Genomic DNA, 27,822 nt, shown 5'->3' on the forward strand with positions numbered 1-27,822 from the left:
CATAATAAATTTTGTATACATAAATAACAAGTCGGATACAGTACTTTGTTTCTTAATTATCCAATTAATTTTTTAGTGTCATGTATGTTTATGTTATTGAAAATCTTACACATTTTTTTTACCCAGAGACATCTTTCGTTGTGAAATCACATTTCACGATTGACATCGATATGTACTACTTTCAATGCGTTTGAGTTCACGGTGGAGTTTCTGGACATTTCGCGAAAACTAATCATAATGTAATCGAGAGACAGATTCCAATCTAAAGTAAATGGTAATAAATATACGTCAATAACACACGTGATTGTTTCGTGATAAAAATTGTGTAAAATTAAGCTTGCTAAATAATTGCTATCGTTGTTGTCGTTGCAATTACATATAATTGTACAATGATAATATTTTAACTAATAAATCGTAAGTCAAGATACCATGGAGGTTTTGTTGTTACTAAATTTTATACTATATGCTTGTCAATGGTCAGTTTCAGCTATAAAATCATAAAATGGTAAGGCTATTAAATAACATTCTTTTATAACATTCATTTATAAATAACATCCTTTTCAAATGTCTCATATTACTATAAAACTTTAATGATAATCTGATTGCATGCTTCTGACTTTTTCCTTCTCTTTAACTTTTGTTTATTTTACTGTCTAATAAATAGCGTCACGCGATAAAAAAAACAATCTCTAATTGTTGCAAGTTTTAGATCTGTTTATCAGTGTATGTATTATCAAAATAATATCATAAATTTGTGCTATTAATTATAAACATATCTATTCCTATGTAAGTATAAAACTTATTGTGTTAAGTGTAGCAAATATATGAGAAATTCATTAAATTTAATATGTTTTAAAGAAATTGTGACTATTGATAGAGATACTAGTTCATGGTATTAAATAAATCGACAATTTAAGAATTTAATTATATATAATATATCAAAGATGATTGTTGTGAAAATGAAGTAAAATCTTTAGATATATTTATAAGTTACATATATAATTCTTTCATAATTTAGATACATTTTTTATGTTTTAAATTTGTAATGTCTTTATTTCATATTTGTGTAGGGTGCAAATATATCACAATTAGAGAGAGATATAGGCTCTGATCAATTTCCACCTAATGAGCATTATTTTGGTTTAGTTAATGTAAGTAAGACATGTGAATTTTATTATTTAGATAAAAATAAATGTAAAATATTAGAATAATATCTAATTTTTAAATACTTTTTTTTCAGTTTGGAAATACCTGTTATAGTAATTCTGTACTACAAGCTTTATATTTTTGCCGGCCGTTCAGAGAAAAGGTTTTAGAGTATAAAGCTAGGAATAAACGAACAAAGGAGACATTGTTAACATGTTTGGCGGATTTGTTTTACAGTATTGCAACACAAAAAAAGAAAGTCGGATCTATAGCTCCCAAAAAGTTTATTGCCAGGTTACGGAAAGAGAAAGGTCAGTGTAATATGTATTTTTCCAGTTCTTATATAATCCTACACGAATGATACCATATGTAATTATATATGTGCTGTAAATAATATATGTATTTATGATTTATTACAGAGGAATTTGATAACTATATGCAACAAGATGCGCATGAATTTCTGAATTTCTTGATAAATCACATAAATGAAATCATTTTGGGTAGGTATACATTTGTAACTATGTTTAAACCAAACATACATTGTTATACAATAATATTATATAGTTTCAATGAATTGGAAAGAAAGATCATTGTCATAATTGAAAGTAAAGTCAACATTTATTACTTATATTTTTAAATATAGTTTTTTGAAAGTATTCTTATTTCAATCTTAGCAGAGAGAAGTCAAAGTAAACCACCTGGTGGGAAGTGTGGAGCAGGAGATGTTGGTTCACCTTCGGAACCAACATGGGTTCATGAAATATTTCAAGGAATCCTAACATCAGAAACACGCTGCCTTAATTGTGAGACTGTATCAAGCAAAGATGAGGATTTTTTTGATCTACAAGTTGATGTAGACCAAAATACTTCAATCACGCACTGCCTCAGATGTTTCTCTAATACCGAGACTCTTTGTAGCGATAACAAATTTAAGTGCGATCACTGTAGCAGTTATCAAGAAGCACAGGTATTCTTAAAGGAATTTGTAACTTATAATTCTGTTTGAATTAATACTCCAGACTATATTCCAGACTATATTCCAGAAACGAATGAGAGTGAAAAAATTACCAATGATATTGGCATTGCATTTGAAAAGGTTTAAATACGTGGAACAATATAATCGTCACATCAAAGTTTCTCACAGGGTAGTTTTTCCGCTGGAACTCCGGCTCTTTAACACTGTAAATATTTTTTTAGTTATTTCGTATTTCATTAACTTAATAATAATTAATATATAGATTAATACATTTTTTCTAATTAATGTACAGAGTGATGATGCAGTGAACCCAGATCGATTATATGATTTGGTCGCAGTTGTGATACATTGTGGAAGTGGGCCTAATCGAGGACACTATATTTCAATAGTAAAAAGTCACGGATTTTGGCTGCTTTTTGATGATGATATGGTCGATGTAAGAGAGAACTTTATATACTTCAAATTATACATATTATATAACCTATTCGAGTACATGATTATCTTGAAAAGACATGATATATTCAATTTTGTTACTTTATTCCAGAAAATTGATGCTTCTACCATAGAAGACTTTTATGGACTTACATCAGATATTCAGAAGAGTTCTGAAACTGGTTATATCCTATTCTACCAATCGAAAGATTGCAGTTAGAATTTTATATAAATATATAGTAAATTAAACAAATCCTATATAGCAATTTCATATTTTATCAAAGTACAGTATATAAGATTAGGAATGTTGTATGTTAGATTATTTATAAAAGTAAAGTATATACAAAATAGGTTTAATTATATTTTGTTCATAAAATATAGAGAAATTCATTAGCTTTATGGTTATTCATTAATGTAATTGCCTTGGTAAAGATGAACACTCTTTGTTAAGAAAACAAGTCGATTACAGTTTATGTAAGAATTATTTATTTTTATTTTATTAAGAAACTAGTCTTTCTTCATTTGTTTTACTTTTAGAGCAATTTCTCTAGTAACTTAGAAATGTTGGAAGCGCTAACAGATTCTATATGTATGTAAAAGAGTATGACTGAAAATAAAATCATTGTTATAAAAATTTAAAATGCTATTTACAAATATAACTTAACATTTATTCTCTTGTGATTGATAAAAAAATTAGAGATAAAATATTTACTTTTTTAAATAAATGGGAATTTATAAAGAAGAAAACCAATTTTGTCAAAACATGTTTATTTAGATTTTAAGCAATGAATTCATATGGAATAGGAGCAAGTAGAACAGGTTCTTCGCGTCCTGACACAATATGTGCTTTCGTTGGTTCAGCAGGCTGTCTTTTCAATTGAACTTTCAGGTTGTTCTTCTTTGCTTCTTTCCTGAGTCTTTCATTTTCCTTTACACGTTTCAGAAAATCTTCTCTACATTTTGAATGAGTTAAATGTTCAATGCGGACATTGATTCTCTTGGCAATAATACGTCCACGTACTCTTTTATTCACAATAACACCAAGAGCATGAGGGGTTACATTAAATACACGTCCAGTTTTTCCATGATAAACTTTATAAGGCATTCCTTTTTGGACTGCTCCATTGCCTTTAATGTCAACGATATCTCCAACTTTATATACTTTCATATATGTGGAGAGCGGTATTGTTCCATGTTTACGGAACTTTCGAGAGAACAAGTCTCTGGTTCCACGACGATAACCCTTTGAATTCGTCATTGTTGTACTTCAATCTGTAAAATGTAAAAAGTAGATGATGTTCTATAGAAATTCTTTTCAAATGCTACCGTTAGCAATATAAGGTTATAAAATTTTCAATATCTTATTTTCTTTACACAATTTTATATATTAATATAAAAATTCAAAATTATAATAAATTTAAGAAATAAAGACATAAATTTATTAGAGTATAAAACAATTTATTATGAAATACGGAAGTTAATTGGCACGTGCTAACGTGTTCGGTTGAAGAATTCAATAAAATGTGATACTTTTTCTTCAATCAAAATAATATGTTAAATATACGTGAAATAATTCTGATAAACTTTTTCTACACATAAACACAGATACAACATTAATACTGTCTAAGTATTATAAATTTCTTTATAAATATTGTGAAACGTACAAGAAGCAGGTTCGGCCACTCGCGTCAAGAAAAAAGAGAAGTTAAGAGTGGTAACTTAAGTATGTATGCACAAAACGTACTGTACAACACAATCGATAATCGACATTTACAATATGTAACATGCAAATCTACTTTTTACAGTCATAATAAAACAATAATAGAGTTTTACCAGTAATAGAGCAGCTTAGAATTGCATTAGTAAATAATATTGTATAATAAAGTACAAATTGTAATTTTAATGATGACAACAAAAAATTTGACCAGATCCTTTAACGTAATTTTTAAAAATGAAATATTAAAATAATGCAAATTAAGCAAAATACATTTATTTCGTTTAATAATATCCCCAAATTAATGCAGTAACAATATTAATTAATAATACAGTAATGGATCCTAGCCCTGCGCATCTCCAGGTCGCAGCTTGATCCGTTAGCAAGTACCGATATAGAAATTTTCTTTGCTCTGATTGGCTAATGATTTACTGCGGATTGAAAACGCAGTAAAATGGTGCGCGTCAACTTAGGGAGTAAGAAAAGCGTGCAGGAGTGTAGATCTCATTACTGCATGTGTTTATGTGATCCAATAAGATTCTCTCATAGTTCAAAATTACAGACACAAGATTGCGCTTCATTGTCGCAGAAGTTTCCTATCTATTACTCATCCAATCATTTACCCCGGTGCATGACAGTTGTTTTCTGAAAATTCATCGCAAGGTGTAAACTATTTTGCAACTTTTTATTGTTTGTTAACATTGCATTATTAAACAATGGTACGTCTTTTATATATTTTATTATACCTTGGTGTCATAGAAAGTATCTTTCATAAGTAATTGTAGTATTTGCAAAGCTGAATATACTATTAAGGAATGATTATATATCTGAAATTATAATTAAAAATTTTTTTTATTAAAATCTGTATAAAATTATTTAACATTATTATCTTTAGTACTTGTCTTATTAAGGAACAAACTCATCGTTCCGAAATAATTTTTAAAGTTATAGTAGGATTCTAACCATAATTGTAATATATGTTATTTATAATTTATTTTCAGTTCCGTAACCAATACGATAGCGACGTAACGGTATGGAGTCCACAAGGTCGTTTACATCAAGTAGAATATGCAATGGAGGCTGTAAAATTAGGATCAGCCACTGTTGGTCTTAAAAATAAGACGCATACAGTCCTTATAGCGTTGAAACGAGCCTCTTCTGAACTTTCAGCGCATCAGAAAAAAATTATTCCTATAGACAAACATATGGGAATATCAATTTCAGGTCTAACGGCAGATGCTAGAATGTTAAGGTATATAATATAGTTTAGTTTCAATGTATTTTTTATATTAATATATTTTACTATAAATCTTTATCGTATCGACGTTATTAATTTATATTCATATATAACAGTCGATACATGCGAACTGAATGCTTAAACTACAAATATTCTCATGATGATGTATTACCTGTGAGTCGTTTAATGGCATCATTAGGAAATAAATTACAAACTTGTACTCAAAGATATGATAGAAGACCCTATGGTGTTGGCTTACTAATAGCTGGATATGATGTAAGTTATTTTTCAAATATATCTATTCTCTTCATTAGTCTGTTTTCTATGGTAATATAAGAATGCATATTACAATCAACAATTTTGGTGAATTTTGCCTTGTTCATAAAGTACAAGATTCAAACTCTGGATCATAAGAATTTAGCAACCAATGCAAATATACAATTTGAAGTCCATAATCGCATATTGATAAGGCTTGTATTTGTCTTTAGAAACATTATCGTTGATTGCATTTCATTGAGGTATACAATCTCGATGTAATTGCATCAAATATATTCTATTTGATTAGATATATCTTATTTGGAAAACAAGATAGTTTTTGTATTAATGTTTATACAGGATAAGGGGCCTCATATTTACCAAACATGTCCTTCATCAAATTTCTTTGATTGCAAAGCAATGGCTATTGGTGCACGTTCCCAAAGTGCTCGAACGTACCTAGAGAAACATCTGAGTGAATTCATGTCATGTGACCTTGATGAACTTGTAAAGCACGGTCTTCGTGCTTTAAGAGATACATTACCCAATGAAGTTGATTTATCAGTGAAGGTAAACTGATTACACTTTTTATGCATACTTGTATATAAAATAGTTTCATATTTTCGAGAACTTATAGCTAATAAAACAATCACTTTTTTACAGAATGTTTCTATTGCTGTAGTAGGAAAGAATACAGATTTTATAGTATTTGACGAAGGAACAACCTCTATTTACTTATCCCAAATTGAAGATGATAAACGTGGAAGACCAACTGAACCTGATTCAGAACAAGATTCAAGACCTCCACAACCACCACCATCTGATGAAGGTCCACGAGATCCACAAGTTGCAGTTGCAATGGATACTGATTAAATATATTGTAATATATTTTATGCAAACATAAAAGAAGAATACGCATTTTGTGTTTAAAATTTGTATCTTTACTATTCATATCATTTTTAATACAATAGAAGTTATCACTGGGTCATGAAAATTTTCTTAAACAATTCTCCATACATAAAACATCTAGTTTTCTATGTTGTGTAATTGCTAGTACACACTTTTTACATTCTAACAAAATTTACAATTTATATTACAGTATTCACAAATACAAATCTATACTTAAAAACTGTAGTTGCATCACAACATCATTGTTTTTCAAATTTTTTCTCTCTTTGTTTCTTTAAAATGTTCGTTAAGAAAAATTCTCCAGCTTTATAAGATGATCGTACTAATGGACCACTTGCAGTGTATAAGAATCCCATCTCATTTCCTACGTTTTCCCATTTTTTAAACTTCTTTGGTGTGACATACTCAATAACTTTTAAATGTCTTTTTGTGGGTTGCATGTATTGGCCAAGTGTTACAGCACCTACACCAATATCTCTTAAGTCTTTCATAGTTTGTTCAATTTCTTCATCAGTTTCACCTAATCCCAACATTATTGACGATTTTGTAATTAATTCTGGATTTAGCTTCTTCGCAGTTTTTAACACGTGCAGTGACTGTCTATGTAATATATAAATATAAGTATTTACATATCATGTATTTTTTTAAACATTATATTATCAATGTGAGGTACCTGTACTGAGCTCGTCTATCTCTAACGAATGGTGTTAAACGTTCAATGGTTTCGATGTTATGAGCAAAAACATCAAGATTAGAGTCAACAATTGTTGCAATACAATTGTCATTTCCTCTAAAATCTGGTACCAAACATTCCACTAAAATGTTGCTCCTATAAAAATGTATAAAATCCATTATAAATATTTGTTGTCTCCTAAATAATATTCTTAAAAGTAAATTTCTCGAAATAGTTTATATACCTCTTTTTAAGTTCTCTTACTGTTTCTGCAATATGACTTGCTCCACCATCATTTAAATCTATAAAATACAAAATTTCAGGTTATTGTCGCTTTCATATATACAGTTTACGTTTTCATGAGTACTTATAAACATTATTAACTAACCATCTCTGTCAACAGATGTAAGTACAACATAATCCAAACCCCATTCTGCTATCGCAGTTGCTGTATTTACTGGTTCTTCTGGATCTAATGGTAATGGTGCGCGAGATGTTTTTACAGAACAGAAACGACAACCACGAGTACAAGTATCGCCCATTAACTACATTAAATTGTTGACTACTATTATTATATACTAGCGATCCAATAAATGAGCGAATCTCATTTAAAAAAAAATTATACATTATATAATTACCTAATAACAAAGTAAGAAATATATCTTACAAGTTTAATCTTAAGAAGAATTAATTTATTTAAAATGGCAAATAACTCTATCATACAAATATATATTAATTATTAAGAGTTAAAAGTTTAATTAAAAGTGAAAATAAGAAGTAATAAAATGAATGAAAACAATTATACAAACCATGATAGTAGCAGTTGCTGTACCATGAGTGTCGCCTCCCCAACATTCTCCGATGTTAGGACATCGTGCCTCTTCGCACACTGTACTTAACTTTAATTGTCTTAATTGTGCCTTTATTCTATTATAACTAGAACCCATTGGTATCTCTGTTTTGAGCCAAGGTGGTAGCCTTAAGCGAGAACTGTCTCCTTTTTCTAACTTTAATTTTCCATTGTAATCTTTATACGTTTCATCGATGAAGTCCCCCAAATTGGGACCATCTTCTAATTTTTGAGAAAATGTTTTTTCTTTTACACATTGTACACTCTGTAGGAGAAAAATACATTTCTAAGATTTTTAATATTGACCCAGGCAAAAAATGTTATAAAATGCAATCTTAAGTATTTTCTCAAAAATATTGCTCAATTGCAATCTTTCAAAAGTATTAAAATATTAATGTAACATAAAACTAACATTTCTGAACAATAGGATTTTATAAAATAAGATGTATTATAAAATCAAAACATAATTTATAGGTGATTCTGTTAAGATGTTTAGTACAATTTCAATTACAAGAAGAAGATATATGCGTATATTGGAAAAATTTGAGAACAGCGTAACATTATTATTAAAACAAATATATATCAATAAAAATTTAATTATATAAATCGCATCCATTATGTTTTTTTCAACATTATGTACATACATACATATATTTACGTATACATATTTACAAAGAAACATACAGATATAATTTTTTTGTGTAAAAATAGATAAAGACTTTACAATTTAAAAATAATAAAAAATAACAAAAGTTGACATTTTCACACTTGTAATCATTAATGTATTACATAGGCAGAAATAAATGGCTTACTGCGGCGTGAAAATTACAAATGGATGATATTCTTGTTCTACTTGTATTACGAAGTATTGGAAACATGTTTACTTATGAATTAACATTTAAACAACCTTCAAAAATACACCGGAAACTTCTTACACCATAAAGTGTGACTACTGAAAGACCAACTAACTCAGACCTCTCAGCATCCCGATCACTTTACGATATTTTTCTATGAAAGTAGAGCTGGGAGACTTACTCATCACAAATGGGACTGGATGATGCCAATGTATTTCCATTGACTATCCATTGGAATCGTTCAATCCCATTTGCGAGGTCCCCTCTCCGCCACTTGGAGCAGATTACGAGCAGTATGATCTTGCTTCTCATTGGTCGCTGTTTTCTTGTTAAATACTCGTAAACAAAACCGCGGATTGTATTTTCGCTAAAGAAAAAGTTACTTCAAATGATCTCACGAACCCCTCATTTCCTGGGAGTATCATAATTTTGGGACACCCTGTATTTAGTTAATACCGAAATTAAGAGTAATGAAAGATTTACTCGTGGAAAATATATAATATAATATAATATAAATAAATAAATATATATAATATAAATATATATTTATATATATAATATAATACAATATAATATCTCACTACTATTGAATTTTTACTACCTACTATTTACTACCTTGTTCAAAATTAAGTTCATTCATCGCGATCATTGATAGCGAATATGAGTATAGATAGCATTCAATGACATCAAGGCTTGAACTTGAAGCTTGATGCCATGTCAGCCATTTTGAATGATTATTTTTTTTATATAAAATCTAACGTTAGAGAGCGCATATGTTCCAGTTTCTTAATGTCCGAAGTTCACGAACTCGTTACCGTGTTTTCAATGGTAAAAACGAATGAACATTATTAAAAAATATCGCGGCTGGTGAAGTGTTTGGTGTAGTCAATTAATTTTATATTTCCACATTTTTAATAATACGAATGCTGAAAGAAAGAATAAATATAATTTCGATAGTATTTTTCTAAAAACAAATCAACCATCATGACGAAAGGTATTCCTTTACTCAAATTATGATTGCAATGTAAATACAAATCGAATATATGAAGTACCTTCATTTTGTTGTTGTTTATTAAACGTTTTCTGTGAAAGTATATGTTATTTATGCATAGAGTATATTGTATCGTGCTATTATATGAAATAGTTTTTAAAAACTAACATCTTTGTTGATTTAACTATGTACTGATTCTGTATTCATTACCTACGATTACTGTTTGAATTTTGATTGTTGTTAAAAAGGTATTGGAAAATTAATAAATAAAATTACAGATATTTGTGTATAAGTTAGAATGTTAAAAGAAAGCACTAAGAATGAAATTTTTGGAAATAATGATCGGTAATTGTATATGTATGTGTTTTATATAAAATTTATTTGTTTAGACGAAAGCTTAGAGAAAAAGTCAATAGAAAATAATGATACCGATAAGAAAGCTGCATCTGAAACAGGACCAGATCCGTCGGCTCCGGTAACAAGAAGAGGCGTATTAACATCATTTCTGACTGGTAAACCAATGGAAATACCGGAACAGGATATTGTAATAATTTGTTTTCTTAATAGTTACAATCATATTTATTATAAAAACATACTAATATCAACAATATATATTTTTTTTAACAGCTAGGTAAATGCAGATTTGTGTCAGAGTTCGAGAAGTTAAACCGCATAGGAGAAGGTACATATGGAATTGTTTATCGAGCTAGAGATACGAAAAATGATAAAATTGTAGCACTAAAGAAAGTGCGAATGGAACACGAAAAAGATGGTTTACCTGTTAGCGGACTCAGGGAGATATCTGTCCTTTTATCTTGTCGTCATGAAAATATTGTACACTTAAGGGAAGTTGTAGTAGGAAGGAGTTTAGAAAGCATATTTCTTGCAATGGAATATTGTGAACAGGACTTAGCAAGTTTATTAGACAATATGCAAACTCCATTTTCCGAAAGTCAGGTTAAATGTATTGTTTTGCAAGTATTGAAAGGCTTGCGCTATTTGCATCATAATTTCATTGTGCATAGAGACTTAAAAGTCTCTAATCTCTTAATGACGGACAAAGGATGTGTGAAAATTGCTGATTTTGGATTGGCTAGGTGGTTTGGTTTACCTTTAAAACCAATGACACCTAGAGTAGTAACATTATGGTATAGAGCACCGGAATTATTACTGCAAGCAAAAACCCAGACAACTTCTGTGGATATGTGGGCTGCTGGCTGCATTTTAGGTATGATACAAGTTTCTTGTTCTCATATAATATTATAATGTTACATGTAATTTTACTTGAATGTTAGGCGAACTGCTTGGACATCGACCCTTATTACCTGGACGATCAGAAATTTCGCAACTAGAATTAATAGTTGATTTATTGGGTACACCGAGCGAAGCAATTTGGCCTGAATTTAATACCCTTCCAGCATTGCAGAATTTTACGTTAAAACAACAACCGTATAATAATTTAAAACAAAGGTTTCCATGGTTAAGTGCTGCTGGCTTGAGGTTATTAAACTTCCTATTTATGTATGATCCAAAGAAAAGAGCAACAGCTGAAGAATGTTTACAAAGCAGCTACTTTAAAGAAGCTCCTCTGCGTAAGTTATATGGAACTATATACACCTTCTACTACTCAGTAATTAATTTCAATTATCTGACTGTGTATTTATAATTTGTAGCATGTGACCCCAAGCTCATGCCCACATTCCCACAGCATAGAAACATGAAAAAAACTGCTCCTCCAAAAGAGACCAGAGAACCAGATGCAAATGTTACAGATCAGACGAATAACTTACCTGCAATTTCTGATCTTGTAGGTTTATCGCGTAGTCTTCTTTTCTATTTAAATTATTACATTCATATAGTTGTTATAAAATTACTATTTTTTTTACAGCTTGGATCACTTGTTAAGAAGAGAAGAGTGGAATGAATGTCGGGTATTGTTACATTCATGACATAGAATATGGTTTAAACATACTTTCATTCCTCGTTATAATTTGTAACATTCTCTTAAGATGTATGATATCATTCACAAAATAAACTTTTCAATAAATGAACTTTATTTCTGGACACATAAGAGACATTTTTGTTTTTATTGCGAAGTGGAAAAAAACATGCGCATAAAGTGTACAGCATAATTTTCTGTATAATATGAAATCTTCGACTCCGATAAATAATGATAACTCCGAAAATGATCCATACGAATGACGCGTATATGTATATACATAACATTGAGTTTGTTGAATTTGCTTAACAAATTACCATTCTCCGTGCATCTTCATTTTATAAATATTCTCATGATCCTGCATTTTAAGTTCAAGTTTTTTTGGCAGTTTGAGTATTTTCGAAACGTTTCTTATATTCACCGTTTGGATCGTATTTCGCTGTAAGTCGTTCCCAGTCTCTTGGTCTCTTATTTCTGAGATGATTGATTATTTTATCTGCAGCATGTTTCTGTTTTTCGTTGCATTTACTGCAATCCGTGGCTAAAGCATCTGGCAACGTTTCTGAAAACACGTATATATTATTTAAGACTAAGATACTTTAAGATAATAAATTTTAATTTTGTTTGTATAAAACATTCAATAGACATTCAATAAACTTATTTCAAAATTTAAAAAATTGTACAAACATTCCTTACAGAAAATTGTTAATTCTATACAGTTTTGCAAATAAAATGGTATATATTTCTATAATATTACTAACATTTTCACCGCAATATCAAACGATCGCTTTGAGCATTTTCTTATGTCATAAAAACATACGTAATTGTGTTTAAAAGTGTTCATAGTTATCATTTTTTGTAATTTATTTAAAGGTATTATATATTATATATTATATATATCAAATATTATATATTATATATATTATATATTATTTTTGAATCATCTCCAAAATTATTTATCGAAAGAAAGCTATTTAAACAAGAAACATTCATTATTAATGATTAGTTTAATTGCTAGGGCATACATGTTACTTACATGTTACTTAAGAAAGTTCGATGCACTCTAAATGAGAAAGTTTAAAGTAGTTTACGTAATAATAAAGAGTGAAAGAGAGAGAAACAGGACGCGTGGGGTGAACTCTGTCGTAATAGTCACCGCAGATGCATTGAAATTTCCAAATGAAAGCAACGCCACTTTTGGTCGCGCGTTTGAGGAAAATTGCTTTTCTCCCCGTGTTCCGTTTAATGATAGGTAAAACTTCGAATAGAATTAATAGCTATGGATATATATCTATACAAATTCGTATCTAAAATAATCTACTAATTTACTATTATTTATTATTATTACTATTACTATTATTACTATTATTATATTATTATTATACTATTATTATTATTACTATTACTATATTATTATTATACTATTACTACTATTACTATTACTATTATTACTAATTTATTATTATAGTGCATGGCAATCCTGTAGAAATTTAATTTATAAATAGTTCTCAGTATTTTGAGGATTTTCGCGTATTCGCTATATTTCAGTAACTCATGGATACAAAAAACGATTGCATGGTGTTAAAAATATTAATTTTTGCCATTAAATAATGTTTTTGTGTTTGTAAAAAGCTTGGTCGACATTAGATTTCATTATTTCCTTATCACATTTAAAACATTATAATGTAATATTTCATACATAACAGATAAATCGTGAATTGTTCACCACATAATCAGCAAGTTTAAATAAACAGCAGTGGCAAATATCAGAAAAATGTATTATTCTTCACGGAAAAAGAAAAATAATTGATATTACGAGTGTATGAAAACGGTAATATACATATACAAGAATCTATAAACCGTAGATCATGCTAGAATGTCACCTTCTGAATTATAACAGTGAGTCAAACTTCTGATCAATCGGGATTTTCACTGTGTACGAGATATTAGGAACACCATTAAGATTATGTTATCGAAGTAATTAAATTGTATAATCTGTTACGAAAGGAATTTCATCAAGTATAGCGTTTCGTCGAACGGTACGCTTAGCACCGTTCCCGTCCTTTTGTTAATAATGCTTTATTTTGCTGCTCCGTGAACAAAAATAGCGACAATAACGAAGCACTTCCAGTGATCACAATGGAAATGTTTCGAAGTGTAATAATATTTTATAGGAGACTCGAGGACTTCTTTTGTTGCATTACATACATACATTTTCGAAATTGTTCGGTACTTACTTTTCAGCTCCCGACCTTCGTTGGTGCACGGGCCCTCGTCCAGCATGCATTTGATGTAATTGGTGAGGATACGGCCGTTCTGGATAATCCTCTCGAAGTCGATGTCATCGTACTTGTCGGGATATGTGTCAGCGTTTACAACACCGATTACAAGCAAAGCAAGCAGCAGAAGTGAAACTTTCATGTCGCGGGGTCTTATGAACGCGATTCTTACACCGGAAAGCTACGAACTGGTCTCTATTGGGAAACGCAGAATGCTCCTCGTAGCTAGTTTCGAATTACTGTTTCGATTGTCTCGTACGATCTATGTATTACAAGGAAGTCGGCTTTACAAGAACTTGCCTCTGCTCGTGAAATTCGCTGTGTTCGCAACTTGCTTCTTCGAACAAGCTACCGAATTATATAGCCTGAACCACGAAGGACATTGGGGGGAGTGGATGAACGCTTTGCGTGCCCCTCCGTGAACGGTGAACACATCATTGAGATGGGGAAAATTGTCATTTAAATTAGTCAGTTCTTACGGATAAATATAATAAATATAATAATAATATATATAATATATATTATTAATAATAATAATATAATTAATATAATAAATATAATAATATATATTATATATATATTTATTATATTAATTATATTATTATTATATATATAATAATATAATAAACAAATATAATATAATATATATAAAAATATAATATAAATATCGTATGTTAACATATGCATTACCAATTTCTTCAAAATTGCTGGCAAAATTCCTTTCCAATTCCTTCCACCGTTTTCATACTCACATATTATTTTCAATAACCTTACCTAAACATAATAGAAGCTGGTAGAATACTGATATTCGTAAAGTAATAATCGTTTCGGACGGAGTTCAAGATAAATTGACGTCAATTGTTATTTCCGTAATTTACACGCTTTAAATTCTTGATTGATAATGTCTCGTGGAGCTACAATTGTGTGTACACTCAATAAAATATTAAAATATTACTATTTATTATGAAATATATAATATATTAATAATATTATTATTAATATTATTAATATATTTATTATTATTATTATACTGTTTAAAAAGGAATAACTTCGTAAAAATTAGACCAAATAGCTTGGATATTTTTTCGAGATAAAAGAGGGACTAGTTTGCTACAGAATACTAATACATAAACTAATTTTTATGAAATTTGCAATTGGTTAGAATGATGAAAGGAAGGAAAACCATTAATCAACTAACCCTTTTATTTACGTTTCGAACAAAAATTTAATCGAAATCAGTTAACGTTGCTGTGAGCGGTGTTCAAATTTCTTACAGTTACGAATCGAAACTGCGAAAATCGTGAATAACTGTTATCTTTCGCAATTTTTGATTGTTTGTAGCTTATTAACGAGATCCACCGATTTCGATTAAGTTTTCAGCATGTATATATGTTACCGAGATTTACAAAATGCACGTAAATTTACGTGCATTTAAATTGCATTAATAAATTTACGAAATACATAATATATTGTTCATCGATTGTTGATATACCCGACTAACGTTGACATACACGTTGAAGTATTTGTAACACCTTGTAGAATTTTGTATACTTCTCGTGGTTGCACAACACAATGAACCTTGGATTAATAAGTATCAATCGTATTGCTCTTTTGCTTGTTCTTAAAATTCAGCTGACACGAAAAATTTTGCTCATGGTCAGAAATGATTTTCACTTATAAATCGAAGGCTGTTTTACCAATTCTTAAAAAAAAAATGTTGGTTTAATCATCGATAGAATTAATTGGCAACAAATTATAACAAATTTCATGCGAATACAAGTTTGATTTAATAATCGAATGAAATATATCATGCATTTGAAATATTATGTAACTTTAACACAATGATAAATAATTATTTTATTGAAATTCGTTTGCATCTCATTGATCATTAATAATACACGTGAATTCATTACGAGTGTTATATTTAGTACACGTTGTTTTATGGTATGGATATCAGAATGCTGAATCAATGTATTTCAATAACGATCACCGAGTGTTTCTTCACAACTTCGCATACTTCGATAGGTACGTTTTTCCGGTACGTTTAATTATGTATATCGCATGAACAATAAATTCCCAAAATTTATAGGTAATGGAATTATTATTAATTACTTACAAGTAACACAATTTTGTCTTTAATTTATTCAAGTAAGAAAATGAGTTCCCTCTATTAGAATATAAAATAAACTATGTTTTACTATAGTTAAATGTTTCTAACTATACGACATACAAATTCGGGAATGAGTATGCAATTTTATTTATTTATATAGTGTTTACAAGTGAGCAGTCCTGAAATTGTTTACGAAAACAATGCACGTCATGAAACAATCTACGGTTGACATACTTCACTGAATTTTCTATTACCTAATGCTCTACCATTCACAGAATATTTTACTTCTAACAGTTTATTTTGCGTTTGGTTGGTTATAATATTCTATTTGTCATTGTTGATTAACAGTTTGTTATTTACAATATAGATGACGCTATATTGTAAAGATTAATAATTATTGTACGTAATAGTGGTAATAAATAAGCTATACTTATATGACGAATTTGTCAACTGTATTATTATTAGTATATTATATTTATTTATATATTTATTATACATAAATAAATATATATATATTTAATTAATTTATATTTTCATAACTTTTTTCAACTTATATTTATTTATTATACGTATATTATTAGTATACATATTACCAGTGTGCAACTACAGAAACACATATCCCACTAATGGTGAATATTTTTAGAATTTTGCATCATCAAAGTAGCACTTCTTCTGAAAGAGTATAAACATAGTACATACATTACACATCGAAATAATTTACATTTTAAACAGATTATTCTTGACATTATCCAAGATGCGATATATACATATATCGCTGAAATAAAACTATATTACGATATTACTCAATTCTTCTAATTATACATGTGACGCGTTCATTTCGACATTACAATCATGAAGCCGATTAGAATGCAAGGTGTATTATGGTTTCAAACAACATCATTATTCCTTCATATTGCGAAAAACCGACCATAGGATCGAAACTTTCTACCTTGTCCCTTGACCTTCTCGTAGTTTGCAGGCGACAGTACACCCTATTAACGGTATAAACCCCTTTATTTAATATTTTCGACCTGAAACGTTGTTGGTCTTCTATTTTAGTAGACAAAATTTCATCATCGCTAGACGCATAATCTTTCGAAACGAAATAATATCAATAAAAAGAATGTTATTTTTGTATACTATATACATGTTAAGTAAAAATACGATAAAGAATTTTTTGGTTAAAGTTACTGTTAACACCCAATACTGTATTAAATAATCGCAAGCATTAGACGCTGCTGCGTGTTCTCAAACATTCCGATCGGATTTAACAACAATTAGTCATGCTGATTGTAATTCTGCTCACATTAACATTTGTGAAGCAGGTGGAATAAATAGAATATTATCTATAGGATGTGAATAAAATTCTGCCCCTTTATGAAAAGCGCTACCTTTTTTCCAGCAAATTTTCAGTGACTTTTATTTTGTTTTTTGAATTATAAAAACCAGTAAAGAGCGGGTTGCTGTACCTACTGACGATGATGGTCAATAAGTGAATAGAGTGTGTAATAAATAAGAAACTATAATATTGTTTACAACCAGAAGTAAACCTTGAACATTTTGCTTAATAGATTTATACATATATTATAGATTATTATTATATATATATATTGATATAAGATTATTATACATATATTATAGATTGTATACATGTTACATATTGTACTTGGATTAAGATGATAATTTCGGGTACCATCGTATTTACGACATTATTATAATCTTTATATGTGTGTTCTGGTATTTGACAAATAATATTAAATAGTGCTGAGATGAATGAGTTACATAGCAGTAATGCGATTCGGCACTGTCGAGTAGTATCGCACGATCATCTGCCATTCCTTCGGATAATTTTGTTGCATCAGCGTCATTAATGTTCTCGCATGCTCCCTTTGCCGAGGTGTACAACGACGACAATTGTTATTCAATGCTTCCGGTAACAAGCCTACAAATAGATTATACAGATTTTGGATACTTAAATGTTTACTGTAAATCAGCAAAATCGGCCAAAAATATCAGATCGAATCTCACAATGAATAAATATTAGACTATGAATTTTATACACTTATACATATATCTAAACATGTAGACATATGTATACGATAATATGAGATTTGAAGAGAAATGAACTTTTGAGGAGAAAGAAATTGGCTGGCAGGATGTATGAAGCTATTATACGTATTTACGTAGGTATTACATGTTCATACGTATATGTTATGTATGTACATGTATTCAGATGGCAGGCACGTATGCAAGCATGTATATGTAGAACGGGAAGTGTTATACATTGCTATTACATAAAAGGCATTAGAGTAACATAGACTTTCACGATGTATTCGATATAATAAGAAATTAAAAGAAGATTTAATCTTAAGCAACACCCGCTGAATACGTTAAGTTTACATCGTCCTACATTAACCGGAACATAAAGAACATTTATTTTACGTTAGAAATTATAATCGAATGATATACTTAATAATACACTCGTATAAGAAAAATAAATGTAAAATTATTTTTGACGATAAGTCGAAGACAATTGAATTATATTGTTAAAATATTGAATAACAACAGTTAATAAATTACACTACATTTTCGTATAATAGAATCACATTTGCCGGTGTATCGCAGTTTAAGTTGATTATAATACTTGCATTCACTGACCAGCTATAGTTAATTCTTGAAATTTTAATATAAGAAATTTTTCTTACTAGGATTGGGGAACTTAATAGTTATTGGGATTGTTACTAAGAATCTTATGCTCTGTGCTTTTTCGTCGAATTTTAATTGTATTGTTACTAATACACTTGTATTTGAAAGGTGTAGATAAATTACAATAGCATGCATACTGATCCTTATATACGGGACCAAATAGAATTACCAAAAAAATATTTAATTAAAATATTATTAATTAAAAATGATATATAATAATATATAATAATATATATTATAATAATATTATAATAATATTATATATAATAATATATATTATAATAATATTATAATAATATTATATATAATAATATATATTATAATAATATTATATAATATTAATAATATTATAATAATATTATAATATTATATATAATATATAATAATATTAAAAAATTAAAAATATTTAATTTTAATACTTAATTTACCCGAAATTAAAATTACCATACACAATTACATAATACAATTCATCGATAAAAATTGCTCAAACTTACTTTTAATTCTTTTTCCGATGACATCACATGGAGCCTGATCTAGGATGCAGCTGATTTGTTGCGTCACGTAACGTCTGTCCGTCAGTAATTGTGATACTGACTTTTGCGCTTCAGCAAAACTTGATAAAACAAGTAAAGTTACAAAAATGCTAAGCTGCAGTTTCATGTTTAATTTACGACCAACTGATTTCAGTGTCTTTAAATGAAAGAATGTTTCGGTTCTATTCTCTGCGTGGAGTCGTAGTCAAACCAAACTGACCGTTTCACATTTCGGAATTCGTATTTATATTATGTTCCCTCCTTCAGGGTAACCCTTCAGGGCAAATGGACTTAACATTCTTCGCTTCTTAATTGCATTTTAACTTATTTTAATTGCATTAGCTGAAAGAGACGATCGAAAGACGACGACAACGATCATTATTCTCTCTTGACATTAATTTGACATTTTGGGGGTATACTTTTTTCATTTTATCGATATTTCACAAAGTATCTTTAATTTAATTATGCAACTGTACAAGTTGCGCCGAATTGAGCAGGGAATGTAAACACGTTTAAAATTTTCATTAATAAATCTTTAAATGAGATTTAAAACGATATTTACATAATGTGTAAATTGAACGTGTGTAAATCGAAAAATTCTGCATTTTATTATTGTTGATGTATTTGTCATATTTCAATTCCTCGAACATAACTATAGAGTTGATTTCGGAATATATTAAATAGAATAATAGTTTATAATAATAATAATAATTTTTATATCTTTCAGTGGCTGTGGCTTGACTGTGTGTCAACTGATTTCAATACAATTTTCAACATATACATATATCAGTTATAAAATGCAATTTCAAATTTTCGTTATAGGCTCAGATAAAAAAGTTGAAAAACGTAAGATTTTTTTTTTTTTCGTCATTCCTAGTGATAACAAAATTGTAAAAAAGTATTACAGTCATTGTATAGTAGACTAGTTCCTCTATTGTTGAAAAAAAATTCAAATCATTTAGTTTAGTATTAAAAAGGTTATTTTTCAAATGACCGCCACTGTATGACATATGTACAGAGTGTAAAAAAAGTAAATGTCACGACTATGCTAAATCGATTCTACGCTTCCAATTTAGTGGAAAACAATGTAATAAAGGTGTCAAAAAATTTACCTTGATTGATTTTTTCAAGGTCAGAAAATTGATATTTTTGTCCAATGTAGGTATCGCTTTCTCCTCGTCTCAAAGACCAACCATAGCTCTAATACCATGGTTTCTTTAACTAATTTGTTCTTTGAGAGGAGTAGAAAACGATACATTCAAAATAAATTTCCAACATTTTGACCTTGAAAAACCAGTGAAGGTGAATTTTGCGGCACCTTTCATTGTTTTCCACTAAATCAGGAACACAGAATCGGTCTAGCATATGTAGTCGTGATATTTACTTTTTTTACACCTTATACATATGCGATATGTATCATAAAAATAGTAAGTTGGCATGAAAGCAGGAATCGTAGTAAATATTAAATTGTAAATAGACGCACGTAAATACATTGTGAAATGTAATATATGAAAAAGTGATTTGTTTAGTAAATTAGTATTTGCTATTAGTGCCTCTGTATAACCTATAATAATATCAATGCTTATTTATAACCTGTCGAATATTTATCAGTTGTCAGCACAAGTATGCATTTACTCATACTTTAAATGCTCTTTAGGTGTTGGAAGACATATTTGGAAGACATTAAATAAGTATAACTTGAATTTTGTATAATGAAAAGTTTGTTTATACTTCTTCATAGAACAGACAAAGTCGTGATAACTAAACAATGTAAGTTGACATAATAATGGTTATATAGGTATATATCGATGTATAATTAATGAATGAATGATTGAATTAATTAATTTATTTTATAGGGAGCAATCTCCAATGGAAACTACAATTAAGGATATAACCAGACCTGCTCCCTCTTCCATTTGTATAAATGACACTAAAAAGAAGTGTAACTTATCGTTTTCATTTAATGTTGATTTTGATGATGTTAATAGTGACGTATCCTCCGATTCAGAGACTGCAGACTTGCAAATTGATGTTTCTGAAGTTGATAATTACGAACCCCCCAGCAAACATAAAAGAGATGCTGTTGAAGAAACTTCTTCAGTCATTAACGAAATGGAAGAAGAGATTGAAAGACAGCTTGATGCTAAAGCAGCAAAGACTAACTTAACAGCTACAAACGTTAAAAATATCATTAAACATGTGATTACCAATGAATATGTAATGGCAATGGTTAAAAATCGTCTACAGGACACAGAAGACGATTTACTATTTGAACCTAAATTGACAAGAGCAAAGGCGAAGTATAAAATAACAAGATGCACTTTGCATATGATGTATGATTTTATATAACGCTGAATTTAATATAAATATAATATTTTTATGTAGAGAATTAGCGGCAGCACAAGTTAATATACCATGGCCAATTACACCAGTAAAAAACTCTACGTCAGAAGTACAAGTACTAATCGAAGAGGAACTAGCAGAAGATTCTTCAGATGAAGAGTACAATCCAGACCAAGATAAACACAGTGATGATGAAAGAGAAGCGGATAATTCTATAAATTGTGATGTAGATTCACAACCTACAACACCAGCAAATAATTGTGATTCAAGATCAATTGAACAACCTAAATCACAAAATATTCAATATGATCCAGAAGGCATTTTTAAAATTCCAGAGTAATATACTTTATGCAATATTTGTAAATTATGATGAAATTATTTTAATTTATTATAGGCAATACTTTTCAGTATTCCTCATGTACCAACAGAAGAAGAAAGTATTGGTCAAAGAACACGTTCAAAACTTTGTTTGAGCGAAACACCTTTGGAACAAATTGAACAAGCATTTATACCACCAGACATAACAACTGATATGTATGACTGGGACTGTGAGATTGATGAAGACTGGGACAATTTTTTGAAAGAGTTCACTCAACCATTAACTCAGGAACCTGTAGTTGAAGATGATCCAGAAGCAGATCCAGAGTATAATATTTTAGACGATGAAGAAACAGAATTTTGTACTTAATATTATTTACTTTTTGGAATTTAATATTTCAGGCTTTTTAATTTATTCGGACTACTAAAATAATATAAGTTATTTATTTGTAGTGGACAAAGAAGAATTGCGAGCAGATAAAGCTGTGAAAGTTACTCGCAAAGAATTAAATAATTTAATTGCAGAATTGTTTGAATTTACTGACACATTTTCGATGCAGGAACAGGAAATTTCAAAGAAAAGGAAGTCTCTGGAGAATTTAAATCCATCTATTGAAAACAATCCTATGGTAAGGAGACAATAATAACCACATTCATAAATTTAAAAAAAAAAATACAATTTTGTCTTTCAGACTTGTTCTGTAACAGATTTGTTGCCCACTTATGAACATGATGTTCCCGAGTTAATGAATGCTAATCAAAGGCAATTACTGGCAGTTCAACTATGTCAACATACTCAGTTAATGGTGCAACATTTTGTTATGACATATAGACATCCAGAACTAGATTTTCAGTCAAAAAGTTGTAAACAGAATATAACGAGTCTAAAGTAAGTTCGTTATTAAATAATATAGAAATTATAAATTTATAATAATCAATAACTAAAATTTGTTGTGACATTGTTATCAGGAATTTAAGTAACGGTCTTAATTCTGCATTTAATGCAGCAAATTTGGTAGATGCTTTAAAATTGATGTCCGATTGGGAAAACAAATTTTTGGATAATAAATTTTCCGAAGATCTAAAAAAAACTGTCTTAGATGAAAATGCCGTAAACGAGATATATTCTTCAAACAAATGGAAATATACTCCCAAGTTTCATCCAGAATTAAAAAAATTATTTATGGAAAGCAAAGCACTAATGTATCCACAACTGTTACCTGAATTACCTTTCAAGAGTGACATAAATAAATATACACGTACTCCATTCCTAAAATCAGAAGATTTGTAAGTAAATATGTTTTCTTTTTTAACTAGATGTGAATTAATTAACATCTTTTTAGTTTAATCGCACTCGGTCTTGAACAATTTATTCCTTTCGTTGCAACAAAACCAAGAAAGTTCAAACAGAAGAATCTTCAACTAATGGACGCGGTGCAATTGGTCATTCAATATTTATTACCATGCAGAGAACCTAATGCATTATGTCGCCATATTCGAAAAAGGAGATGTGCAAATGATGGCAATCCCATAAGGGTATGTATTTGCACATATTACTTAAATAAAAGTATTACAACGAAGTAATTATTCTTTCAGCATTATTTTGAAAAGGGTTGCGCTCCTAAAACGATACATTATATAACACGAGAATGTGATCCTAAAGCACCAAAGGATCAATCAATAGAGTGTTTGCCTAAAGAGTGGCAAAATTATCTTAACAATGTACGTTTATCTAATCTAAAATATTTTCGATATTTTAATCTCCATTAACATTTAACAAATTATAGAGAATAATTTTTATATCATTGAAATGAGATTGTGTTAATAAATTGGTTGAATTTGTTCACAGACAGAACAGAAAATTGATGCGTTAAAGAGAAAACATATATTAAACTCCTATAATGATCTCATGAAGAAGGATGACTGTGTAAATGGAATTGCTAAAGTTTATACAACTGTTCCCAGCATTCATCCGTTACGAAATCCTGTTGTAAATATGTTCCCAAAGATATTACCTTTGCCTGCGAACAAAAAGAATCCAAATAATTGTATGACAAAAAATAATTCATACTTGAATGAGAACATTAATTCTAAAAATTCAGCAAAAGTATCTAGCAATGAGTCGAATACAGTAGCATGTAATTCTAATACAGTAAATAAAGAACGCACATCACAACATAATAATTCATTGAAAAATACAGTAAATATAGAAGAGAAAAAGAAACCATTACAAAATAATGAAGTAGAAGAAGACAGTCAGAATGATATACTTACAATTTCGGCTACATCAAAGCATTCCAAGTTTTCTAAAAAGTCTTCAGATGTAATACAAGAGTTGCCACAATTGCGAAGAACTACGCCTAGATTAGCAAAGACAAGAAGTGCTCAAAATATGAAGTTAATGGCTCAAGTTCTAGGACCGAAAGGATTATCTTCCAGTTGCAATACTTTAAAATCTAGAGAAAAGAATGACATGTATAAAAATTTTGAGAAGACACAATCATTACCAAAACTTGTAAGTAAAAGTGGAAATACAAACAACATCGTATTTTGTTTCTCTATCAAATGTCTATTACAATGGGAATAGTCTAGCTTTTATCATTGTATTTTTTAATTCGCTTTTTATTCCAGGATAATGAAGATGAAATAGCAGAACTAATGTTAGCAAGTACAACTATTAAAAAAGACTCACTTAGTAGAAAAAAAGCTAAAGAAGCTAGAGAGATAGAAAATATTAAGAGGCTTTTAGAATCTGAAAATCCGTTGAATGAAGAAGAAAGAGGATCAAGTAGGTTTCGCTTAATAATCTTACAAGATTCTTAGTTAGATGTACAAAATGTAAGTTAACGAAACATTTTTATTTTTTATTATACAGAATTTGCAGCATCATATCTTCAAAAATTACATTTAATATTGGAGTCTAATAGTCCTGACATATTTCGATCTGTTGTAAAATTATACTTAGATTATTATGAGAAATTGGATAGTATTAATCAAATGGAGAGCGAATTGTCTTTTTCTAATGAGCCTGGAGCTCGGCACAATGAAAAACTTATGGAGCAAACAGCAAGAGATAAAGATGCTATAGCTATTAATTTATACGAGGATGTGTGTGAGAAGCTACACGAATATCCTGAACTTTGTACAGACTTTTTATTATTTTTAAAGCCCCATCAAGCTGCGATAATAAATAAATCAGTTGAATATATAATGCTTCAAAAAATGAGCGAATTTATTAACGTGGCTCAAATATATTTTGCTAAGCAACCTTCTCGAATAGCAAAAATGATGCAAGCTATCACTCAACTTTCGTCCGAACCTCAGACAACATTAGAGCATGTTCATTCAATTATGGGTCCTATACTTAAGGGACACCCATTGGTCATGGATTTATTTTTGCAAATATTACCTACCGCTAAACCACCTGAAAGGTAATATTTACAATAGAACGAATAACACAAAAATCAATATTTAATATAAGATATTTTCCTAATATATTGTTATATTCTACAGTTTATTTGCATCGCATATGTTTGAAAATTTAACATGTCCCGTGGGTCCACATGATAAAAATAAAGTGTATACTGAAGATGCATCAGAATTATACGAAAATATTGAACTGCCACTATCAGGTTCTCAAGAAGATCCTTATGGCGGAGATAATTGCAAGTGCAATTGTCATAATGGAGATGATTCCATTTGTAAAAGTATTTCTGAACATTGTGTGTCTTGTGGAACGAGAGTAAATAATTTGTATTATTTTCTAGCATTTTCTTTATTACATTGCAATAATTCGGATAAGACAAAATCAAATTTTTCCCACAGTTTCTGAATGGAAAGATCTATCTTCAAACATCTGAAGGCTTGAGACCGGCTAAAATTATTTTTCCTGGTGCTGATGAAGAAAAATTAGAAAATATAGCTCGCGTGTCATTAAAAACAGCAGATAAATTTATTTCTCCTATTCCGTCCAGACCACGGAGAAAATCATCAAAGAACGAGTCTAATCCTGACGAACAATATCAAAAGTCTTGTATGTTGAAAAGTTCGCCTGTTAAAGATAATGAAGAGGTAGGGAAAGTATTAGTAAAGGCTAAAAGAAATGTAAAATCTCCACCAAAAACGGATAAAAAAAGAGGTTTAAAAAGGATGGAGAGTATGGACCAAATAGGTGCCAGCACAAAACGAGCACGGATAACACAACAGAAAAGTAAAAAAGAAAGGAAGGTCGATAAACAACAAACTAAATTAGAATGTGTGGAATCGCATGATGACCATGTAAAATTGGACGAATCATTAGGCATAAATACCATTATAGAAATGAAAAAAAGAAATTTATCAGATGAAGAAGGTGAAATATCAAATCACAGTACAAACAAAATGGATTCATCTGATGATGTTAAAATCTCGGATACAAATACAGATATTAAGCCATGGACACGACAAGAAGATATGATTCTTTTACAAGCTATTAGAAAAGAATATTCTAATAATTCGATTATTATTGTCAGTAAAAGATTGGACCGTACAATTGATGAAGTAAGTTTTTGGATTATTTATCGCTTATTTTTAACGTAGACTGTTTTAATTGTTATAACTCTGTGCAGGTTAGAGGCAGATGTGAAACACTTTTTGCATTATTATATAAAATGATGTAAGTGAATAGAATCACAGGAAATGCATTTTGCTGAATATACTGTTCTATGCAGTATTAATGGGTGAATACAGGTAAATGAATTCTCTTTTATATAGAATATTCTATTAAAATACATTTAAGTTATAATATGAAAAATTCTTCACTTATTCTTACATTGAATTATAATATATAAATTAATTTTATATGCTTTTACAGACTGCTTTAATATGTTGGAGCTGAAATGTTAATCATTAAAAATCAAATAAAAATGTAAATACTTGTTTATAAAAATATGTATAATAAAAATGTTTTCAATTAAATTATCTCTATAAATGCATATTTGTAATTATGACTAATCAAAATAATTATATACTATAACTGTAAGACGATATATAAAGCCATATAAATCTTTGGTATAAAAAAGAATTTTACTTACCTGCGTATAGTGTGTTATTGTTTACTCCAGGGGACGATTAATATTGATAATTTTACACAATTTTCTGTTTAATAGAAACTTTGTTGCGGCTAATAGAATGTATTTTCATTACAATATATTATATGTATATTAGCTATGACGCTGCGTTCAAGAACGTCCCGCGAAGTAAACAATAACATTTTCTTCTTACTACTTGGATTTACATGGTTTTATATACAGTGTAGGACACAACTGGGTGGACACCCTTTAAAATGCAATACATTATTTGAAACTGGACTAAATGACTTGAATTTTTTCTAGATGATACAGAGATTATTCTACTAGACAATGACCGAAATGTTTTTTTGTTAATTTTGTTGTTGCTTAAAATGACGAAATAAATAAAAAACGTGAATGTTTTGCCATTTCAAGTAATAGGAAAATTAGAAAAAAACATTTTAGTTATTGTCTAGTGAACTACTCCATTATCATCTAAAAAAATTCAA

The 27,822-nt window shown here is 29.3% G+C and overlaps 8 protein-coding genes across 11 annotated transcripts; 4 read left to right on the forward strand and 4 right to left on the reverse strand.

Annotated features, from left to right (window-relative positions):
• The first annotated feature begins 170 nt into the window (after positions 1-170).
• Usp12-46 (Ubiquitin-specific protease 12/46) lies at positions 171-3,195 on the forward strand. Of its 2 annotated transcripts, none has more exons than XM_076525922.1 (8): positions 171-505; positions 1,071-1,151; positions 1,241-1,457; positions 1,566-1,646; positions 1,821-2,113; positions 2,178-2,327; positions 2,415-2,558; positions 2,667-3,195. In XM_076525922.1, the coding sequence occupies exons 1-8, from the start codon at positions 503-505 to the stop codon at positions 2,772-2,774; spliced, it is 1,077 nt and encodes a 358-aa protein (XP_076382037.1). In that variant the 5' UTR covers positions 171-502; the 3' UTR covers positions 2,775-3,195. The 2 variants fall into 2 exon arrangements, with proteins under 2 accessions (XP_076382037.1, XP_076382038.1); XM_076525923.1 differs by having other exon boundaries at positions 178-505; positions 2,190-2,327.
• A 110-nt stretch (positions 3,196-3,305) lies between these two features.
• RpL21 (ribosomal protein L21) lies at positions 3,306-4,367 on the reverse strand. Its single transcript, XM_033484202.2, has 2 exons — positions 4,219-4,367; positions 3,306-3,826 (listed from the first exon to the last, which is right to left on the reverse strand). Exon 2 carries the CDS (start codon positions 3,810-3,812, stop codon positions 3,333-3,335), a length of 480 nt encoding a protein of 159 aa, XP_033340093.1. The 5' UTR covers positions 3,813-3,826; positions 4,219-4,367; the 3' UTR covers positions 3,306-3,332.
• Positions 4,368-4,827: 460 nt separating this feature from the next.
• Prosalpha6 (Proteasome alpha6 subunit) lies at positions 4,828-6,744 on the forward strand. The gene is made up of 5 exons (XM_033484201.2): positions 4,828-4,987; positions 5,270-5,520; positions 5,622-5,781; positions 6,121-6,330; positions 6,424-6,744. Exons 1-5 carry the CDS (start codon positions 4,985-4,987, stop codon positions 6,631-6,633), a joined length of 834 nt encoding a protein of 277 aa, XP_033340092.1. The 5' UTR covers positions 4,828-4,984; the 3' UTR covers positions 6,634-6,744.
• On the reverse strand, positions 6,679-9,223 carry Las (lipoyl synthase, mitochondrial). Of its 2 annotated transcripts, none has more exons than XM_076525838.1 (6): positions 9,100-9,223; positions 8,152-8,457; positions 7,731-7,887; positions 7,587-7,644; positions 7,343-7,498; positions 6,679-7,269 (listed from the first exon to the last, which is right to left on the reverse strand). In XM_076525838.1, the coding sequence occupies exons 2-6, from the start codon at positions 8,287-8,289 to the stop codon at positions 6,909-6,911; spliced, it is 870 nt and encodes a 289-aa protein (XP_076381953.1). In that variant the 5' UTR covers positions 8,290-8,457; positions 9,100-9,223; the 3' UTR covers positions 6,679-6,908. The 2 variants fall into 2 exon arrangements, with proteins under 2 accessions (XP_076381953.1, XP_033340090.1); XM_033484199.2 differs by having other exon boundaries at positions 9,005-9,173.
• A 616-nt stretch (positions 9,224-9,839) lies between these two features.
• Cdc10 (cyclin-dependent kinase 10) lies at positions 9,840-12,108 on the forward strand. The gene is made up of 6 exons (XM_033484196.2): positions 9,840-10,040; positions 10,427-10,581; positions 10,665-11,265; positions 11,333-11,629; positions 11,711-11,844; positions 11,926-12,108. The coding sequence occupies exons 1-6, from the start codon at positions 10,031-10,033 to the stop codon at positions 11,959-11,961; spliced, it is 1,233 nt and encodes a 410-aa protein (XP_033340087.2). The 5' UTR covers positions 9,840-10,030; the 3' UTR covers positions 11,962-12,108.
• On the reverse strand, positions 12,071-14,611 carry CSP6 (chemosensory protein 6). Its single transcript, XM_033484197.2, has 2 exons — positions 14,214-14,611; positions 12,071-12,538 (listed from the first exon to the last, which is right to left on the reverse strand). The coding sequence occupies exons 1-2, from the start codon at positions 14,395-14,397 to the stop codon at positions 12,348-12,350; spliced, it is 375 nt and encodes a 124-aa protein (XP_033340088.1). The 5' UTR covers positions 14,398-14,611; the 3' UTR covers positions 12,071-12,347.
• Positions 14,612-16,488: 1,877 nt separating this feature from the next.
• On the reverse strand, positions 16,489-19,879 carry LOC117228436 (allergen Tha p 1). The gene is made up of 2 exons (XM_033484198.2): positions 19,566-19,879; positions 16,489-18,307 (listed from the first exon to the last, which is right to left on the reverse strand). Exons 1-2 carry the CDS (start codon positions 19,729-19,731, stop codon positions 18,144-18,146), a joined length of 330 nt encoding a protein of 109 aa, XP_033340089.1. The 5' UTR covers positions 19,732-19,879; the 3' UTR covers positions 16,489-18,143.
• A 1,158-nt stretch (positions 19,880-21,037) lies between these two features.
• mute (gon-4 like protein muscle wasted) lies at positions 21,038-27,221 on the forward strand. Of its 2 annotated transcripts, none has more exons than XM_033484194.2 (16): positions 21,038-21,374; positions 21,461-21,904; positions 21,990-22,283; positions 22,356-22,627; positions 22,719-22,894; positions 22,958-23,154; positions 23,235-23,552; positions 23,609-23,801; positions 23,862-23,987; positions 24,115-24,780; positions 24,897-25,053; positions 25,141-25,696; positions 25,779-26,007; positions 26,091-26,804; positions 26,873-26,993; positions 27,118-27,221. In XM_033484194.2, coding segments are annotated over exons 1-15 (4,395 nt in total). In that variant the 5' UTR covers positions 21,038-21,372; the 3' UTR covers positions 26,924-26,993; positions 27,118-27,221. The 2 variants fall into 2 exon arrangements, with proteins under 2 accessions (XP_033340085.2, XP_033340086.2); XM_033484195.2 differs by having other exon boundaries at positions 23,663-23,801.
• The last annotated feature ends 601 nt before the right edge of the window (positions 27,222-27,822 follow it).

Source organism: Megalopta genalis, chromosome 13 (genome assembly GCF_051020955.1).
Source record: "Megalopta genalis isolate 19385.01 chromosome 13, iyMegGena1_principal, whole genome shotgun sequence".
NCBI classification, from domain to species: Eukaryota; Metazoa; Arthropoda; class Insecta; order Hymenoptera; family Halictidae; genus Megalopta; species Megalopta genalis.

Bases quoted from the DNA above. Each gene is read 5' to 3' on its own strand.
- Usp12-46 (XM_076525922.1), top strand. The intron at 1,458-1,565 runs GTCAGTGTAATA...GATTTATTACAG, and splicing joins CAGGTTACGGAAAGAGAAAG to AGGAATTTGATAACTATATG. The intron at 1,647-1,820 runs GTAGGTATACAT...TTTCAATCTTAG, and splicing joins CATAAATGAAATCATTTTGG to CAGAGAGAAGTCAAAGTAAA.
- RpL21 (XM_033484202.2), bottom strand. From the start codon at position 3,812: ATGACGAATTCAAAGGGTTATCGTCGTGGAACCAGAGACTTGTTCTCT.
- Prosalpha6 (XM_033484201.2), top strand. The intron at 5,782-6,120 runs GTAAGTTATTTT...ATGTTTATACAG, and splicing joins TACTAATAGCTGGATATGAT to GATAAGGGGCCTCATATTTA. The intron at 6,331-6,423 runs GTAAACTGATTA...ACTTTTTTACAG, and splicing joins AAGTTGATTTATCAGTGAAG to AATGTTTCTATTGCTGTAGT.
- Las (XM_033484199.2), bottom strand. From the start codon at position 9,070: ATGTTTCCAATACTTCGTAATACAAGTAGAACAAGAATATCATCCATT. The intron at 8,458-9,004 runs GTAAGCCATTTA...TTTCTCCTACAG, and splicing joins TTTGTAATTTTCACGCCGCA to AGTGTACAATGTGTAAAAGA. The intron at 7,888-8,151 runs GTTTGTATAATT...AATTTAATGTAG, and splicing joins CAGCAACTGCTACTATCATG to TTAATGGGCGATACTTGTAC.
- Cdc10 (XM_033484196.2), top strand. The intron at 11,266-11,332 runs GTATGATACAAG...CTTGAATGTTAG, and splicing joins GGCTGCTGGCTGCATTTTAG to GCGAACTGCTTGGACATCGA. The intron at 11,845-11,925 runs GTAGGTTTATCG...TTTTTTTTACAG, and splicing joins TACCTGCAATTTCTGATCTT to CTTGGATCACTTGTTAAGAA.
- CSP6 (XM_033484197.2), bottom strand. From the start codon at position 14,397: ATGAAAGTTTCACTTCTGCTGCTTGCTTTGCTTGTAATCGGTGTTGTA. The intron at 12,539-14,213 runs GTAAGTACCGAA...ACGTGTTTTCAG, and splicing joins CGAAGGTCGGGAGCTGAAAA to AAACGTTGCCAGATGCTTTA.
- LOC117228436 (XM_033484198.2), bottom strand. From the start codon at position 19,731: ATGAAACTGCAGCTTAGCATTTTTGTAACTTTACTTGTTTTATCAAGT. The intron at 18,308-19,565 runs GTAAGTTTGAGC...ATCTATTTGTAG, and splicing joins CATCGGAAAAAGAATTAAAA to GCTTGTTACCGGAAGCATTG.
- mute (XM_033484194.2), top strand. The intron at 23,155-23,234 runs GTAAGTTCGTTA...CATTGTTATCAG, and splicing joins CAGAATATAACGAGTCTAAA to GAATTTAAGTAACGGTCTTA. The intron at 25,697-25,778 runs GTAATATTTACA...TATATTCTACAG, and splicing joins ACCGCTAAACCACCTGAAAG to TTTATTTGCATCGCATATGT.